This window comes from Gekko japonicus, unplaced genomic scaffold (assembly GCF_001447785.1).
Source record: "Gekko japonicus isolate JY-2015 unplaced genomic scaffold, Gekko_japonicus_V1.1 scaffold2696, whole genome shotgun sequence".
NCBI classification, from domain to species: domain Eukaryota; kingdom Metazoa; phylum Chordata; class Lepidosauria; order Squamata; family Gekkonidae; genus Gekko; species Gekko japonicus.
Window position 1 is genome coordinate 10,569 of NW_015160303.1, and position 20,151 is coordinate 30,719.

Here is a 20,151-nt window from a genome sequence, read left to right on the forward strand (position 1 = left end):
AGCTGCAGAAGCAGGAAGATCTGGCGAGGCCACCCGTCTCCCTCCCTCCCTCCCTCCCTCCCCCTCCCTCCCCCTCCTCCTCAGCCACAGCTTCAGAATGCTTGGCTGCAGGCACAGGAAAGCCGAGGCCTGCCCACACCAGGGGAGGGGGGGTCTGGCATCCTCGTGGAGGGGGCTGGGCACATCACACACCCCTCGACCCCAGCTAGCTCAGGGTCTGGTCCAGATGTAGAAAACATCAGTATATAATTTAATAACACAACCAGAAGTGCTAAAATATCATTAAAAGCATCCTGTGTGGGGGGGTCTGGCATCCTCGTGGAGGGGGCTGGGCACATCACACACCCCTCGACCCCAGCTAGCTCAGGGTCTGGTCCAGATGTAGAAAACATCAGTATATAATTTAATAACACAACCAGAAGTGCTAAAATATCATTAAAAGCATCCTGTGTTTCAGCATGCAAGTACCTAACCCAATATAAAGACGAATGTCCCATTTACCTAAATACAGGTTTTAAAGTACATATTGTCCTCCATATACCACATGCGTTTCAGCTCCTGGCCTTCCTCAGTGTTATAAGTCAAATTGAGCTCTCCATTAATGTAACAATAACCTACAGAAAAGTGACCATACACAGAATGGACCTTACACTAAGATGGTCCCCACTGGAGTAAGTAAGTGGTTACAGAGTTTCCTGTGATATGATATGTGCAACTCATCAAGATGGAGAATATTTCCTTTGCTGGTGGATCTTCTTAGGTCCAATCAGAAATGCTCAAAACTCCAATAGGCTTAAGAAAGTGAGTTAACACTTGGTGATGTTAGAACCCAGGTATAGTCATAGCTGCTGTGTTGCTTCTTAGGAAAATAATCCGTGCTGCCCAGGTTATTTTGGTTGGTTTGTGCTTGCAAGAGGCCCTTACTGAGCAGGGGCATCACAGGTTCCAGCTACTGAAGCTCCGAGCAGAGGGCCATGAGAGAGGAGAGTTTAAGATCTAGGATACTTCCTTCACCCATCCCCTGTATCAGCTGTCTGTCTCCGTTTTCTGCCAGGCCCCAACAGATGGAGCAGCATTTCTTGAATTTAATTTATGAAAGGATAAAAATGGAATTCCCAATGGATAGATGTTAATTGCGACCAACTTTGGGACTCCGTATGAATGAAAAGCGTGGTATAAATGAATGAAGTCTCAACATTTGTGGATGAGAAGGGCCCAAAGTACATACGCAAGTGCTGTTTTGCCTCACCCCTCGTGTGGAAAGTATCTACAATATTTTCTGGCTGGCACAGTTAAAACTTCTCAGTGAAAACAGAGTTGGCTTTCTGGATGTTTTCTCACCGATCCTCCTCATCCAAATCTTCTCATGGCTGTCGCCAGTTATGTATTCTCTTCCATGTTTCTGTTTGCAGAGCCCCTCTACCACTGGCAACAAAGTGGAGATGATTTGACAGTCACTTTTCGCCTACCAGAAGAATTCACGAAGGAGGACATACAAGTTTGCTTTTCTCCAGATAGTATGAGTGTAGCACTGAAAGATCCACTCCTGCCCGTGTTGGAAGGAACCCTCTATTCCTCGATTGACCATGAAAGCTCAACGTGGACAATCAAAGAAAACAACAGGTATTTATTGCAATACTGTGTAGTCTGATTGATGTTGTCCTTTGTAGCGGATAGGGGTGCCAGCCTCCAGGTGGGACCTGGGGATCCCCTAGAATTGCACCTCATCTCCAGACCGCAGAGTTCAGTTTCCCTGGAGAAAAGGGATGCTTTGGAGGGTGGATTCTATGGCATTGTACCCTACTGATCCTCCTCAGGCTCCATCACCAAACCTCCAGGAGTTTCCCAACTTGGGTCTGGCAATCCTACCTGTCCCCTCCCCTGCCAGTGGCCAGGAAGGACCTGGCAGCCCTAACTGAAGGTCAGGCACACCTCCCGGCTTCTGCCACCAGGCCTGCTGCAGCTTCTTCTCCCACCTCCCCTCTGGTTGCTTCTGTCATCCTCAAGCTTGCCATACCCCCCACCCTCCATTTGGCATGTAGACCAGATGGGCTTCCTCCAACAGAACACCAGTTCCTGTTCCTCCTGACGCTCCCTGGTGCATTTTATGGCACCTATTTTGTGGAAATCAACAGTTGTCATGGTTTCACAGTCTGCGTACTCGACAGGCATCAGCATATATGAGACACTTTGTGAACTCTTCGTGTTAAACTTGTGTCCAGGGTCTTTTATGCTCGTTCTTGGAGAATCTTAGATGGGCAGTGCTTTTATTAAGCAATAAGAGGAAATTAGGAGAGTTGCAAATGGGATCTTGCGGCTCTAGCAAAAAAGGGAGCTCTCAAACTCCTCATTTCGCTAGCTGAAATTGTTCTAAAATTTGGCCGGCTCTTCCATTTGCAGTGGTTTCGGCGGGCTGGCATGTCCTTGCCTTCGAACTCCACTGCTATTTTTATACCTCTGAGTGGGTCCAGGTAGGCATCTGCTGCATCAATCCTGTGTTTTAAAGCACCTGGTGTGTCATTTTTAGCTGCATGGAAAGAGCTTGGTTGTCTCCATTATCTATCACCCCTCCTGTTCAGGGGCGTAAACCACTGTCTGGCCCCCTGGGATTTCCCAGCAGGGGCAATGCCCCCCCCACACACACACACACCAGGTAGTGTACTGATTATCCAGTATGTGAGTGGTGTCGTTGTTAGTCAGTTGGTCTAAGACTGGGGAGACTAGAGTTCAAATCCCCACTTAGCCGCGAAGCACACTAGGTGACCTTGAGCCAGTCACACATTCAGTCTAAGTTGTAAGGAAAAGAGAATGTGGGAGAATATTTCCTTTCATACCCAAATGAAATATGTACTCAAATTGTCTTGGTGAAGGAGAAGAAGATTGGATTTATACCCCACCCTTCACTACCTGAAGGAGTCTCAGAGTGGCTTACAATCTCCTTTCCCTTCCCCTCCCCACAACAGATACCCCGTGAGGTAGGTGGGGCTGAGAGAGCTCTTTTGAGCACTGCTCGTGAGAGAACAGCTCTGAGAGTACTTGTGACTGACCCAAGGTCACACCAGCAGCTGCATGTGGAGGAGTGGGGAATCAAACCCGGTCCTCCCAGATTAGAGTCCATGCTCGTAGCCACTGCACCAAACTCATGACAACTTTCCTCGCCTCTTACAGAGTCTACTTTCTTAGGGATTCAGAATATTATGAGTGAACAAATTATATTTTAAACCACATGATTCATTGTTGTTGGCATATGATTTTTGTAAACATAAATAATTTCATATTGAAATAATTTCATATAGATAACTGAGTATGGGCCTAGACCAGGTTGAGCCCCGTGCTACCCCCTCCCCTCAGGAAATTCAGAAGCCCATGGCCCTGTTCCTGTTTTCCTGATCGGAGCTTCCATAAGAGTGTGGGAATACTTGGTTCACTGCATAGCTGAAACTACACAGCCAGTATGGTGTAGTGGTTAAGAGCGGCTAACTCTAGTCTGGAGAACAAGGTTCGATTCCCCACTCCTCCACATGCAGCCTGCTGGGTGACCTTGGGCCAGTCACGGTTCTCTCAGAACTCTCTCAGCCCCACTTCAAGGTGCCTGTTGTAGGGAGAGGAAGAGAAGATGATAGTAAGCTGCCTTGTGACTCCTTAGGATAGAGAAAAGAGGAGTATAAAAACCAACTCCTCCTCCTTTGACATCAGCCAGCCCCCTCAGTGTACTTCCAGCTGCCAAAGGAGAGCTTTTTTCATGCAGCCACACTGAGATAAGTGGTCTTTATCCATATCCAGTCTCTGTGTCAATGGAATGAGCATCCAGCAGTCTCTGTTTCAGAATCCAATACTGACTTTAAAAAAATGTGCTGCACATACTCTGCTATTGGAGAAACGCCTCCTCTCAGCTATTAACCCACCGATTGCTGCTTTTGATAAATGTATGGTGGAGTGGATTCCCACTGTGTGAAATTGTTTCTCCTGCTTTCTCTGCAAAATGCCTTCCCAGAGCGATGTGTGGGGGGGGGCAAATAGTGACATTTACCCGAACTTAATGTTGACTTTTTGCTTGGAGACAGAGAGAGACATGCATTAAGTGGAAATGAAAAGTGGGATTCTGCCAGCGTTCCCACTGTGTGAGTTCCTTATCGGGGATCGGTCACAAATCAATCCCCTTCTTCTTCACCTAATTGGGACTCGGTTCTGTTCTACACTCGCTATTATCTTGTTTTGTTGACTCTTGGTGCCTTTATGCAGACTTGTGCAGCTGCTCAGGAGGAGCGCCAAAGACGCAGCCTCACCGTGTAGCTGCTCGGAGCGTGTGCTGCCAAACTATTCAGTGTTGTGGCCTGCTGTTCTGAAATTTGGGGTTTTGTCTCTCTCCTGCCAGTAAATCTGTCTTCCAGGCAGATCGTTGGTATTGGAGTTCCTTACGTTACCTGCTGGCAACCAGCTTCTCTCATCTGCTCTGTGTACTAATCGTAGAAAGAGAATAGTGAATGTGAGTGACAGAGAAAGAGATCTATGTACTGTCAAAGCTAGCAGCAGGTCTTAGGCGATGGAGCTGTGTCTTCCCTATGTGGTTTGCTTTCGAAGCCAAATAACCTGAGAGGCACCTGCATATGATGAGAAGCAGCATTCCTTGCAGAGCTTTCTCCTTTAATTAACTGGGGCTGTGTCAGTATTCTGTAAAAGGGTTTTGCTTTCTGAAGATCAAGCCGTATTTATTTATTTATTTGGGGTGTTTCTGCCCTGCCTCTCCAGAGAACCTTACCCAAGGCAGTGACCCACAAAAACAACACAAAGTAATGCAGCTGGTTTAAAACCATTCCAGCCTTGAAATTCTTTGCAATAAAACAATCCATAATCAGCAGAATAAAAGGTTACAGGCTAAGGGCAAGTCAGAAGGGGGGAATTAAAATACCAAAAGCAGCTATAAAAATGTAAAAACCTAGAGGGGGCGAGCAGTATTTTCACCTGGCAATAAGATAGGTGCTAGGCAAGCTGTAAGGAATAGCCCCCCCCCCATAACTGAAGGGCCACCAGTGAGCAGGCCCTGTCTCAGCTCACTGCTGGCCACACTTCTGTGGCCAGGGGCACACCGTTAGCAGTGCTTGCAGTGATGATCTTGATTGGGGGTAGAGGGTGGTCCTTCCGGTTCTCCCCCTGCCCATTTATATCACTATTCCTACTGCCAAACAGAGAGTTCCAACAGTTTTGCAGGCATTCTATAAAATACCGTCCTCCCAAGTGAAGAACTAATCATGTGCATGCAAGAGACACGAACTGAGGTGGAGAGGTGTGGAAATAGCAGGGAAGTTGGTATTTAATGAAGATTGATGGGTATGGCTTTGTTTAGATTGATGGGTATGGCTTTGTCTAGCAGCAATGGGAAAAATTGACAATGAGCCTACAGAGCCTAGTGACAGATTTTAAAGAGACCAAAGGGCAGCTGCTCCTGGTGGCGTTGTTTAGGACTTTGTTATCATTTATTAAAACAGTACACTATACTTTAGGGGGGGGGTTAATTTTGTTTTTTATACTCATGTTATTTAAGAGAAGATTTAATATAAATATTTCACACAGTGTGTTTTTGTTTTTTTAACAACTTATGTTTTGTGGGTAAACTATGGGAACTGTGATATAAAATTGGAACTATGAGAACTGTGATAAAACATTGGCACTTCGACAGTCTTGCTGCCGACCTTCTTATACAGTCCACCTTTTTGTGAGGAGGTCTGTTCTGTACCTTGAATTGCTCTCAGGAAAATAGACCGGTTGATGGTAGTATACAAGCATTCACTTCATGCAAATTCTCCCTCAGACTGACAAAGAAATCTTGACTTTTGAAAGCTTATACCCCAAAAATCTTGTTGGTTTTTTAAGTGATCTAGCTGTTCAACTGCAGAGCAACATGGCTGCTCTCTGAAGCTCTCTCCCTCAGACTGTTTTGTATACAGTTGGATCCAGACTAAATTTGCCACTAGCAGAAGGGGAGGTGTAATAAATTTCCTCCAAATCCTACTGCAGACCTCCAACCAACAGGGCATTTTCTGTGGTGGCACCTTGCCTTCAAACACCCTCTCCTTGTGCCCATTTTACAGTCTTTTAGGCACCAGGCTGAAACACTTCTTTTTGCCCTGGTTTTTAAGTAGGAGTTTTATCTCACCAGCTTTTTAAAATGGACTTCTGGTCAAAGGCTGTTGTCTTTTATATATTTAGGACCTTTATCAGCCGTCTTTCTCCTTTGCAGAACTCAAGGCAGCTTACAGTATAAATAAAACATCATAAAAAACAATAAAAACAGTAATTATAAGACCCATACAAAATCACACTTTAAAACTTCGTTTAGGATGCCAGTAATAATATCTAAATCAATCAAATGCAGTCCTAAATAAAACTCTTCGACTTTCTGCTGCAGATTGACATTGAGGGGCCAGGCATACCTCCTTGGGGAGGTTGTTCCATAATCGTGGGGCTGCCCTGGAAAAGGCCCTGTCTCATGAACCCACCAAACAAGCATCTTTAATTTGTGGGACGGTCAGGAGGGCATCTCCCTGTGATCTTAATTCCCAGGCAAGAATGTATGGGAGGAGACTGTCCTTCAGAAACCATGGTTCCAAGCCATGTAGGGCTTTAAAGATCAAAACTAACACCTTGAATTGAGTTCAGGAGTGGATCAATAGCCAGCGTAATTGCTGCAGTATTAAGGATGTATGCTCCCAGTAGCTGGGCCCAACCAGCAGTCCAGCTGCAATGTTCCGCATTAGCTGCAGCCGCCAAGGTCTCTTCAAGGGTAGCGACAGGTAGAGCACATTGCAGTGATCCAGTCTGAATGTAACTAAGACATGGATCGCTGTGGCTAGATCTAACTGACCCAGAAATGGACATAGCTTCCACACCAGACAAAGCTGGGCGAAAGCACTCCGGACTACCACAGCCACCTAATTTTCTAAGGTGACCACCGTGTCAGGTGGCACTCCCAAGCTACGAACCTGACTTTTTAAAAGGGAGTATGGTCCCACCCAAGATAGGAGAGATCTGAAATACTTGGTCTGCCTTTCTGCTAATGCAGAGAATGTCTGTCTTGTCGTGATTAACTTTCTGTTTGTTCACCCTCATCCATTTTTAATGCTGTTTATGGTGAACAGCTTATTTTTAATGGCTTCTCATTTTTTAATTCTAGGTTGCCTCAAGCAAAACTCAGAAGAGGTGGTGTAGAAATGGTCTAAATAAATAAATTTGACCTTCATGCCATTCCTGCCCCCCCCCCCTCCCCAGGAACTGCATTTCGGGGGGATCAGTGGTTTGCACCGGGGGGGGAGGAAAGTGCTGTTCCGCTGACAGAAGTGCCTTTCCTCTGCAGAAAATTTAATCCAGCTCCCACTCAGTACTTTTTATTTCAGATGTCCTCCTTGGGATATCAGTAGATATTATCAAGGCACATTTCCCCCCCTCCTCTGCAACTCCAGTGTGAGAGCAAGAGGTGGACTTGACTACTCAGGGTGAGAGCAGCAGTTGTCACATGGTATGCTGGGGTACAGATCCATGCGGTTGCCGATGTAAGACAGCATCAGGTGGACGCTAATGTGTGTTGAACTATTTAATGAGGATAGGCGCAAAACAATGTTTTTCATTAAGCTGCGGCAGTGTCGGGTTTCTGTTTTAACCAAGGCAACACCGCTTACACTTGGAAGTCAACTGCAGATGGAAAAGTAAAGGGGATTTACATCCTTTTCAGGAGAATTTAGAGGATTATACTGTTGCTTCAGAGAAAATCTTCAGAACTAATCCAAATAATGAGGGGGAAATGGCAGCACGGTGGTGGTGGGGGTATCCAGGGTTTGGATCCGGCCAGCTTTTCTATTGCTGAAAAAGGGAAGGGAAGGGGGGGGGTCCCCTTTGATCAGCAAAAAAAGAAAGGGGGGGAAGTATGCTGGGGATCTTGGGGCCTGCATGGCCAAAAGGCAAGTGGGATAAGGGGTGTCATAAGGAGAGAAACTGGGTGAGATTGAGCTCCCCCCCCAAAAAAAAAGGTTGGATCCCACCCTTTATCTCTCTCCCGAAAGAGACACTGTTTTTAGCAGCCTTGAATGTGTTGCTTGGAGAACTTTTACCTTTTTTCCCCTCTCAAAGAAACAAAAAACCAGCAGTGTTAGAAGCAGTATAATTTGAAATGGGAGTCCATATGTGCAGGGAAGAAGAGTTTTAGCCCAAGGAATTGCAGGCAAGGAGGTTTACATTTGTTTTTGAGAGCCAGTTTGGTGTAGTGGTTAAGTGTGCGGACTCTAATCTGGGAGAACCGGGTTTGATTCCCCACTCCTCCACTTGCACCTGCTGATGTGACCTTGGGTCAGTCACAAGCTCTGGCACAGCTATTCTTGAAAAAGAGCCGTTTGTGTCAGAGTTCTCTCAGCCCCACCCACCTCACAGGGTGTCTTGTTGTGGGGAGGGGAAGGGAAAGGAGTTTGTAAGCCGCTCTGAGACTCCGAGTGAAGGGCGGGGTATAAATCCAATCTCTTCTTCTTTTTCTTCTGTAGTCCTGCTGTGCTTCTGAAGGCCAGGCAGCAGGAGTCAAGGCAAGCAGAAGAAACAGGAATCAGGGGCAGCCCGAAGGTGGGTAGGCAGGAATCAGGGGCAGATACAAAGGAGGTCTGAGTCAAGGCAGGAGGCAGTGTACATCGGTGAGCAGGCAGGGCAGGATCAAGGCAACGGGAGCATGCCTTATGGAAGCTGCTTGTTGTAGTTTCATCCAGGTTCCATCCTTCGCCTCCTTCCATCCCTGTCCTCCTTCATTTCTGGTCCTTATGTTCACAAGAAGACTCTGTGTGTGCAGGACCCTAACAGGGCCCCTGCAACAGCACCAGGTCATCAGGAGGTATTGATGGACTTCAGGCCTCCTCAGGTGGTTCCTGGTCTGCTGGCTTTCAGGGGACACAGTCCAGACCTGATTGCCAGGAAGGATCACGGAGTCTGCCTCTGGAGTGTTCAAAGGGACCTACATGTCAAATCATCATCTGAAAAGTCTGCCTCAGTGGAGTCGTGGAGGGCCATGCCAGTCTTGCCCTCCTCTTCACTACATGCCAACATCTTTGCTGCTCTTTTAATAGTGAGAATGTAAGAGGATCCCTGCTTATACAGACCAGAGCCCAACATCTAGTCCATCATTCTGCTTTCAGCACTGACTACCTACAGTGCTGAGAAGCAGTAAGTTATTCAGGGCTACCAAGGGGATCTGTGGCTAAGCATTAATAACGACATGTGCACGTAACAAATACACGTAACACAACCAGGGAGGAGGGCCAGGAAGAGTCCCTGGAGGTACACCAAACAAAACTAAAAAGTCTTCATCTGCTGGTAGAAGACAATAGTAGAGGAGGAGAGATAGATCTCCCAAGGGGGAGGGATTCTGAATTTTCGGCACCATTATCGAAAAGGCCCTTTCTCAGGTTACCAGCCATCTCACTTCAGTTGGCGTGGACACCTGAAGCATGGCCTTTGAAGGTGACTGGAATAGAGGGACAGGTTCATATAGGAGGTGGTCCAATGGAATGTACTGCTGGAAATGGGATGCTGGACTATCTGGACCAGTAGACCCGATCTACCAACCTGGAGTCATCTGGCTGTTACTGCTGGAAATGGGATGTTGGACTATCTGGACCAGTAGACCCGATCTAGCTGGGCTGCACTTCTGTTCTTATATTGAGTAAAGCATCCAAAGAACAATAACAAGCAATAGAGGGAGGAATGAGCCAGGATATGAAGACATGGTTAGAGACTGGGCCTCTGTTAAACACAAGGGATTGGAACCGTCCATTAGACAATGGAGAACCAGAACAAAGTGCAGGGTTTGAGACTTGGTGGCAGTAAGCATCCACGGCCAAGTTGGAATGAGATACTGGAAAGATGGGCTTTCCTTTTTGATGGCACGTAGTCGGATCCTTTTAGAATCACTAGATATCCGTGGACGTGGCTTAAAACATGTTCAGCTTGTTATAAATGATTTGGAATTGCTTTGAAATATTCAAGTGGTTACTAATTACGTTGCTTTAAATTCATAACCGTTTTTCTTGATGGCGCTTCCCACGAAAAGTAGGGAGTGGTTTTCGTTATATTCATGATGCTTTCTCCATTGCCTGATACAGTATTTACAAAGGCAGTTCTTCTCCTCTTCCCCCAGGGTGCCCTCCCCCAATAATTGGGTGACTTTAATGACAGTTTAGGGGAAAGAAAAATGAGTGACTTCTCTAACAGATAAATTCATCTATAAAGCAAAGTGGCACAATAATGATTAGGTTGCGATAAAGTGCCAAAATGACATATTATCCTCTTATGCTAAACAAGTTATTTTTGCTGTGAGTTGTGTTAGAAAAATTCATCCTTAAGAGTCTTGAGTATAATGAGAGAGGGATTCTCCTTAAGTGGAAAATTATACATTTAGCTACTCATAGTCTTGGTTGAATTCTACTGAGAAAGAACTTTTCTTTCCAGTGTTCTTTGAGAACAAAGAAGTTGCACTTCCATCCACAAACATGTCTTTTCTGGGAGAGTTTATCTTCAGAAATCAGTGATTGTTTACTGGAAGGAAAGAAGTGGAGGATGAATTTACCTAGAAAAACTGCATAATAATAAACTTGTAACAAAATCCTGTGGAAATATTAGAAAGTAAGGGTTGGATCGTAAAGCAGTAGGAATGAATGGAGCTCACACAAGAGGATCTTGCATCCTTGACTTGTGAGAGCCAGTTTGGTATAGTTTTTAAGAGAGCTGTGGACTCTAACCTGGAGAATCAGGTTTGATTCCTCATTCCTCCACATGCAGCCAGCTGGGGGACCTTTGGGTCAGTCACAGTTCTCTCAGAGCTGTTCTCTCAAGCGCAATTCTCTCTGTCAGCCCCACCTACCTCACAGGGTGCCTGTTCTGGGGAGGGGAAGGGAAGGAGATTGTAAGATGCTGTGTTAGACTGTAAGATGCTGTGTTAGACTGCATCCTGTTAGAGTGTTCAGTTAATAACAGAGTCTTTTTTCTGATGGATAACACGTCTTCTGCCAGAACCAGATTACTTGCGCTGGAGGGAGGGTCCGTCATTAGAACAACATCTTCATATGATCCAACCCATAGCTATTTAGGTCCTCTATGGGTATAACTTTTGCATAATTTTGTTCTTCTAGTCTCACGCTGAGACTACTGGAGATTCCTGCCTGCTTCCTATTGGCTTTAATGGTAGCAGTGTTGCAGTTATTTATGGCCGCCAAAGTTTTCATGATCCAGTCTGAATTGCATGGAAGGCCCAGACCATGGTCCCCACGGAGGGGTGGGTTGGATGCTGGACATGCAGCCTGGGCAGCTCTTAAGTTTCCCCTTTGCAGACTGCAGCCATGGCCACAGCCACCTTTGGGAGGTGCCAGTACCAGTGTCACCGGAGCTTGGGTTCTCCTGGTTCCTGTGCACTCCTAGAACCCATCTTGCAGGAGTCGGGACCTGAATCTTGAACCAACCTTAACATTTTGCTTTGCTTCGATCTTGTTTTCAAGGTTACCTCTAGTCATAAGGATAAAATAATTGCTTTAAAGAGATACCTGAATGCTGAAATGATCAGAATGCCAAATACCGCAGGTGATGATAAATTCGACCCATGTGTGGGAATATAAACAGTCCAGGCAATAGCTGAGTGTCTGCTTAAATCGTATTACTTCGGTTTTCCACAATCTGCATATGAAAACCACCCTGTCTCTGTAAATGCAGGAGGGGGGGGGGTACTTTGCAAATGTGCCTTCTCTCTTTCAGCTATCAGTATTTTTTCTCTTCCAGTTTGGAGATTTCCTTGATGAAGAAGGACGAAGGATGTGTGTGGCCAGAGCTGATTGTCGGTGATTCACAGGGGGAATTAATCATGGACCCTGCCCAGAGTGAAGCGATAGCCAAGCATCTGATGCACCTCACCTCTGATGAAATGGTAAAGTGAATAATAAAATAAAACTCTTGACCTTTAAGATATAGTTACATTTATTGCATTACAGCCTGGTAATATGTTTTTTTTGGGGGGGGGGGGTTGCCATCAAGTCATAGCCGACTTATGATAGCCCTATGGGGTTTTCAAGGTAAGAGGGATTCAGAGGTGGTTTGCCATTTCCTGTCTCCGCATAGCGACCCTGGACTTCCTTGATGGTCTCCCATCCGAATACTAACCAGGGCCAGCGCTGCTTAGCTTCCCAGATCTGATGAGATTGGGCTAGCTTGGGCTACGCAGCTGCCAGAATTGGTTTCCCCCCAGTGTTGGGTAAAACACAAGAAACAATTGGATGTGGCAAGATAAAAATGTCTTCTCTTCCCCCCCATCCCATGAATGATTCAGCATAACTAGATAAAAAATGAACATGGAATGCCATTTCACCTTGTAATCAGTGCCCCCCCTCTAAGCTGTGGAGTCTTGTGAGCAAAAATCCTACTTTGTGAGCTACTGGCATTAAAGTTGTGAGCAAACAATTTGGCTACTGCATAAATGAGTTTGCTCTGGAGCCATCCTTCCTGAGCTAAGACAAAAATGTGTGAGCCGGAGGCTAAAAAACTGAGCTAGCTCACACTAACTCAGCTTAGAGAGAACACTGCCTGTAATGCCTAATAGACTAAGACAATTTTAAAAATGCACATTTAACAGAATAAGGCAGGTCATATACAAACTCAGTGTGGTGTAAAGTGGCGGACTCCAATCTGGGAGAACCGGGTTTGATTTCCCACTCCTCCGCATGCAGCCGGCTGGGTGACCTTGGGTCAGTCAGAGTTCTCTCAGAGGTCTCTCAGCCCCACCTACCTCACAGGGTGTCTGTTATGGGGAGAGGAAGGGAAGGCGATTGTAAGCCGCTCTGAGACTCCTTTGGGTAGTGAAGAGCAGGGTATAAAAACCAACTCTTCTTCTTCTTGTTGCCAAAATTTCCAGTAGTTCACGATTCCCTGCCTTCTGTTCATAATGGGCTAGATCATTTGTTGAAAACATGGTGGTTTAAGTTGCAATGTGAACCTTAAGGGGAGTTATGGGATGGTTGTGTGAGTGTATATGAGTATGGTTCACCAAAATGATTGCATCTTTAATTTCGTTGTACTATGTGCAATGACAATAAAGTATATTATTATTATTATTATTATTATTGTTATTGTTCTACGCCACCTTTTCTTTCAACTCAGGGTTTTCAAGGCAGCAAACATTGAAGCATGTCAGACATTAAAATGTTAAAGACAGCATTTAAAATACAAATGTATATTAAATACTTAAAACAAACAGAACAGATATAGACACACAACAGGAAGGAGGACTAATAAGAGTTATTGAGGGCCCGGACCTGGATAGCCCAGGCAAGCCCAATCTTGTCTGATCTCGGAAGCTAAGCAGGGCTGACCCCTGGCAAGTACTTGGATGGGAGAGGAATATCAGGGCCAAGGACGCAGAGGCAGGCAATAGCAAGCCACCTCTCTGAAAACCTCCAAGCCCCACTAGGGGTCGCCAGAAGTCAACTATGACTTCTAGGCACACACGCACGCACAAACAAAATACTTAGAAAAAAGAGTGAAGGAACGCTAAATGAAACAAAAAGTGTTCACCTACTGATGGAAGATAAGAAGAAGAAGAAGAAGAGATTGGATTTATACCCCGCCCTTCACTACCCGAAGGAGTCTCAGAGCGGCTTACAAACTCCTTTCCCTTCCCCTCCCCACAACAGACACCCTGTGAGGTGGGTGGGGCTGAGAGAGCTCTGACACAAACTGCTCTTTTTCAAGGACAGCTGTGCCAGAGCTTGTGACTGACCGAAGGTCACATCAGCAGGTGCAAGTGGAGGAGTGGAGAATCAAACCCGGTTCTCCCAGATTAGAGTCCGCACACTTAACCACTACACCAAACTGGCTCTACACCATCAAGGAAGAGAGATGAATCTCCCTGGGGAAGGAGTTCCAGAGTTTTGGCACTATAACTGAGAGAGCCTTTTTTCGGGTTGCCACCCATGTAGCCACAGATGGCACAGCAACCTGAAGCAGGCTGTCCAGAGATGGCCAGAGTGATTGGGTAGCTTCATATCGGAGCAGGCAGCCCTTAATGTATGCTGTCCTCAGACTGTGTATGGCTTTAAAGTTCAGTGCCAGCACATAATGACAAGTGATTAGAAACAACCATTCTGCATTGAGTGTTCTTAAGTAACCTTTTTCTTTTGTTTGTTTGAAGAAGCATCCCATATTGCAGGCAATTTCTTTGTAATGTGGTCGGGGAAGGCACTGCAAGGCTTCTTTTTATGGTACAAAGTTGTACAAACGTTTGAGCGGCTCTGGATTCTTCATAACTGGCAAATTTTCATGTTCCATATCATTCAAAAGACTATAGTATTGCACCTACAAAAGTTGCTTCTAATATCTTTCATCCTGTCCTGCTTACTGTGGGTTCATCTAGTTCCTTCCTATCCCATGTGAGAACCCCCTTGTGCTCCAGAAGGAGCTTCTCCCAAGGAAAAGGATTTTTTTTGTATCCTTCCCATTTTGTCATGTTCCACTTGGCTCTGAATGACAGGTGCCATCAGCACAAGGTGAGTCTCACTGACCAAAGAGCCTCTGAAGTCACCCGGTCACAGCGACCTTGACCGGAAAAAGCTATGGAGAAGTTTCTTCATTCACAAAATCAAGTAGGCGCACTGCAAAAACTCATTATTTCAGCATGGAGAGAAAGGAGTAATTTTTAAAAACCATTAAGAGAAGTCTTTTTTGGAGTTCACAGTATTTTAGGATTAATAACACTTATTAATCACACTAGAGAAGTTTGAGGCACAGTTTCCCTGGCTTGAGATACTTGCACAGCAAGTTACAAGATGTGGTCCGTGCACTGCAGTAAAAACTCCTCTAGTATCTCATCTACTGAGACCTACTTCGTTTTCTCAATTAACATCTTTTCAACCTGATGGGACAGCCAGCGGCAATGAAAGCAAAGCAAAATAAAAAGGTGTTACAATTAAAATTAAGTGGAAGAAGCCCAGTTTGGTGTAGTGGTTAAGTGTGCGGACTCTAATCTGGGAGAACCGGGTTTGATTCCCCACTCCTCCACTTGCACCTGCTGATGTGACCTTGGGTCAGTCACAAGCTCTGGCACAGCTGTTCCTGAAAGAGCAGTTTGTGTCAGAGTTCTCTCAGCCCCACCCACCTCACAGGGTGTCTGTTGTGGGGAGGGGAAGGGAAAGGAGTTTGTAAGCCGCTCTGAGACTCCCTTGGGTAGTGAAGGGCGGGGTATAAATCCAATCTCTTCTTCTTCTTCTTCTTCTTCTTCTTCTTCTTCTTCTTCTTCTTCTTCATATTGTTCCTTTTCTAAAGCTTGTCGAAATATAAACGCCAGTGGAGAACGGTCCTCATCAGTTTCATAAAGGAGATGTTTCATAGAAGTGCCACTGCCGAGAAAGGCCTGCTCCCGCTACTTAAAATGATCAGGAGTCTTAAAATGCTGCTTATAATTATTATTTTATTAGAACTATTTGTCCCCAGATTTTGAATATGCCATTGGCTTGTCATGTAATCCAGCGTAAAAGCTTGCAAAATGAGTTGGTGGGGCAAAATTTCCCCTCCCAGCAGCCTAGTTCTTGTTTCAGAAATCCTCTGTCAGTGCTGGGGACCCTCATGAGCCACGCTACAGGGGGCTGGGAAATGGTGATGCTGAAATTGCTTCATTTGCCACCGAATAGAAAGAAGGGGGTGATTTTTGCCATATTTCCTCTCCTAAACTGTAGTGCATCTTGTTTCCTGGGGTAAAGTGGGGTATAAAAACCTACTCCTCTTCAGATGGTTTTCAAATGACAGATGTTCAGATTACCCCCAGTGAACTGAACTACATAAGAATATAAGAGGAGCCCTGCTTGATCAGACCTGTGGTCCATCCGGTCCAGCATCCTGTTTCACACAGCAGCCAACCAGCTGCCCAGGAGGCAAAATCTCCCCTCCCAGCAGCCTAGTTCTTGTTTAAGAAATCCTCTGTCAATGCTGGGGACCCTCATGAGCCACGCTACAGGGGGCTGGGAAATGGTGATGCTGAAATTGCTTCATTTGCCACCGAATAGAAAGAAGGGGGGTGATTTTTGCCGTATTTCCTCTCCTAAACTGTAGTGGATCTTGTTTCCTTGGGTAAAGTGGGGTATAAAACCTACTCCTCTTCAGATGGTTTTCAAATGACAGATGTTCAGATTACCCCCAGTGAACTGAACTACATAAGAATGTAAGAGGAGCCCTGCTTGATCAGACCTGTGGTCCATCCGGTCCAGCATCCTGTTTCACACAGCAGCCAACCAGCTGCCCAGGAGGGCAAGCATACAAGCCATAGAGACTGAGGGCTTTCCCTGATATTTCCTCCTATTAGTGGTGTTCAAGCAGTATAGTGGTATTCTCCATAGTCACCTTGGCTATTTGCCATTGATGTACCTCTCCTCCACAGATACTTGTTAAGTATTCCCTCATTTCATTCAGTTCAAGACTTGAATGAAGGCTGCTAGTCATCTACTTCCTTCTCTTAATTGGAGGGGGGAGCAGTCTTAAGTTAAATGCTTCAAGAGGGGTTGACTTTGGACAATCAGGGTAGGCTTTACATCAGAAGACATATCTTCAGCTTTAAAAGTGGTTCCTAAAGCATAATTTTTCACAAGTGTATTTTAAAAAAAATTAGAAGCAGCTTTAATATTGCTTGTAAACTGGCTTCTTCAGTTTACGGGAAGTCAACCTCATATAACTGAATACAAACCAAGCATGACCCTTCCCAGGGTTAATAGTACATTATATTTCAGGCAACAAAATATTGCACTAAAGACTCACTAGATGTTTGGAAGATCTTCCCTTAAAAAGAAATTACTAATATTACCAAACAGGCAGTCGGCTCTGTTTACCCACTGCAGATAAAGTGCTCCTTGGTTTTCTTGCTTTTTTATTGATAACATCAATGAATACTATTAAAGGGTGATAGTTATGGGAGTTTGTGGTCCCTCATCAATTTGGAGTATTATACCCTTAAAAGTAGTTTAGGGTTTGACAGCTGTATCTTTGGGCTTTGGCTTCAGTCTGCAGAATTATAGTTCCAGAGAACAGCAAGGGGAATTATTGTTTACGCCTGTGTAAGGGATGGGCACAAACCTAAAAAAAGTAGTTCGGTTTGGGGTTCTGGGTGGCCCACAAAGCGACCCCAAACTGAGCCAAGCGGGCCCCACACAAACTGAATCACTCCGGTAAGTTCAGTTCCCTCGTTCTCCTGGCCGCAGATCACCGGGACCAGGAGAATGAGGGAGATCACCTAGGAAAAGACTTCCTTTCCCCCTTTCTCCTGGCCACAACTGGAGAGGGGGGGCAGGGATCACTCTGGGACTTCCCTTCCACCTTTCTTCCATCTGTGGCTCACCAGGGTAAGGACTTCCTTTCCCCCTTTCTCCCTGCCAGGGCTTGCCGCAGGTGGAAGAAAGGGGACGGGGATCACCCGGGAATGGGCTTCATTTCCCCCTTTCTCTTGGTCAGGGCTTGCTGCAGCCAAGACAAAGGGGTGGGGATCACCTGGGAAGGGGCTTCATTTAAACCTTCAGTTTCCCCCCCTTGAAGCAGCAGGGAGCAAAACTGCACCGCTCAGCGATTAGGTTTAAATGGCTGGCCCCAAACAGCTGGACCGAAGTGGCCCAAAAGTCCTCCCCAAACATTGGTTCCAGATCTCTGAACCGGCCCAAGTTCATCCAGAATTTATGACAGTATTCATCTGCAACACTAACTGGCAGGCTAAGCATAGAATTAAAAATTATGAATGTTAGATGATCAAGAAACTTTGCAGATTTCCTAAGGACACATAAGGTATCATCCTCTTAATGAGAATGCATTTCACAGCAGTCAAAGTCAGATATTTTTAGTACCAGAGTAACGTTAAAATTTAATTAATGAGTGACATTGAAATGTCTCCAAAAAAGAGCCCTTTTAAGGTCCACCTACTGACGTCTCTTTAAAAGTTCGTTCTCCCGTTATTTCAGTTTGTGTGTCACATTGCTGTAATTGTCAGAAAACTAAGTTGGCCACAATGGTTTGATAAAAAAAGAACTGCAAATGAAGCCATGTTCTAGGGGTAAAGCTTTGCCAATTCTACTCTCCTTCTACACTCTGTTCCCACTGGAAAAGCCACTCCTGAGGATATGAAGCCTTCAGGAACCGTGTTACATACGGCTGCCATGAGAAGGGGGAATTGGCAGAAATCCCCCACTCACCCATACGTAGTTGCAGAAACCTCAAGGCCTCATTTGCAAGGGAGGTGGGAGTAGGATCTCTTGGTTCTTCCCATCCGGCTCAGTTCCCTATGCCGTAGCTCACGTCATTCTTTATTATTATTTCAGTATTAAACCCGTGGTTTTCTCCCCGGTGGGGACTCAGAGTGGCTTACAACACCATTCTCCCCTCCTTCATTTAATCGTCACATCCTGTGAGGAGGTTGAGTTGGGAGCATGTGACTAGTCCAGCAAGCTTCCATGGGAGAGTGGGGAATCTGAGCTTGCCCTCAGTAAGAGCTTTTCAGGAGGAGCAGGGCTCTGCAGGTCGATTCCACAAACTGTGATCCATTTGTGGTTCTTCAGATCCAATCCAATAACAACTGTAAAATGCTACTGCACTACTCAAATGCTTTTTCATTAGACCTGCTTCCTAATGAAATCCAGTATAGTGGTTAAGAGTGTCAGACTGGAAACTGGAAAACCCAGTTTTGGATCCTCACTTTGCCATGGAAGCTCACTGGGTGATTTTGGACCTCTCATACATGCTCTGTTTAACCGACTTCACCGGATTGTTGTGAGGATAAAATGGAGGAGAAGAGAATGATGGAAGCTGCTTTGGGTACCCATTGGGAGGGAAAGTGGGGTATAAATGAAGTAAGCAATGATCTGAATTTTTTTCCTCCACTGTTGATTGTTTTTACCTACAAATATATAGATGATGAGAACACCTTTAGAATCCTGTGTTCTTAAAATCATACCAAGGTATGGGGAGAAAGAGAATTCCCATTCTTGAGCATGTTAGGTGCTCAGAAATGTTACGCCAATCGCTTTATTTACAGCAGATGGCTGACTAAATTTAACGTGAGTCCTTGCCAAAGTTTACGGAGGTTCTGCCGGCCCTAGAGAGTACCAGCGATGGAGACGAGACTGGTGTTTTTCCAAAACAAATTGTCTTTTCACTGAGCAATACCGAAATCGCATACACACAAAATCAGTCTCACATTCACATACATTCAGGTTCCTTTAGAGTTACAGAAAGATATCAAGAGAGTTTCTCATTTACTTGGAGGTAGGTAGGTATCGGTTTATACTTGCCTGTTCCTGAAGTCTTGTCTGATGCAATGTAAGATAGGGGAAGAAAGTAATACCTAGGGGTATTAACTAAATCACACTTGCTAGAACCAGCCAGCAAAGTATGGATCTCTTTGGCTGTGCACACCAAGAGATCAGGTGAAGACAAAGGATTTTAGCAGGCTGGGCAGAAGGGGGAGTTAAAACAGGCAGGAGGGGGGGTAGTGGCTAGCAAAGACCTTAACGCATGGTCTTCGCATTTTATAGTGAAATCTTCGCGTGGGTAGCAACCTAGCCAAACTGAGATCCCACCTATCTAGTCCGTCCCATCCCTACTTCTTATTGGTGTGTATAGTGAGGGGCAGCACCTTTAAGGGTTGGGCTAATATTGAAATACTAGACTCTAACTCATGGAAAGCCATCTGGTCAGGTGCGAATTCTCCTTTTTAAGCTGTATTTCCTGCTAATTTATTTTATTTATTAATTTATTTATTATTCAAATTTATACCCCGCCCTCCCCCATAGGGCTCAGGGCGGCTTACAAGGCAAGATAATACTTGCAACATAAAACAACAATACAAAAATACCAATATATATACATTTTAAAAGCATATTATACAATTTAATGGTGAGATGTGCTTCTTCTTCCTATAAGGCTTAGTAGCTGTGTTTGTGTGTCTGCAAACTCATTGGCATGAAATGCAGTTCAGTACCTTCTATGTGAAAACCTCTCTCACAACAGGCGATTCAAACAGCTTAACCTTTGAGCCTACGAGCAAATGTGTGCGCACAATCTATGTAGTGTGTTAGCATATATATATATATAAATTAATAAACAGCAAATATCAGTCCA

General features: G+C 45.2%; 1 protein-coding gene across 1 annotated transcript in view; it reads left to right on the forward strand.

Moving 5' to 3' along the window:
• Positions 1 to 20,151, forward strand: part of LOC107114712 (nudC domain-containing protein 1-like) — a gene marked incomplete at its 5' end in the record, with an annotated part of 56,420 nt that overhangs the window by 10,388 nt on the left and 25,881 nt on the right. The window contains 2 exons of the mRNA XM_015416301.1: positions 1,413 to 1,623; positions 11,797 to 11,941. Coding sequence (XP_015271787.1) covers positions 1,413 to 1,623; positions 11,797 to 11,941 — 356 coding nt within the window. The remainder of the gene's footprint in view (positions 1 to 1,412; positions 1,624 to 11,796; positions 11,942 to 20,151) is intronic.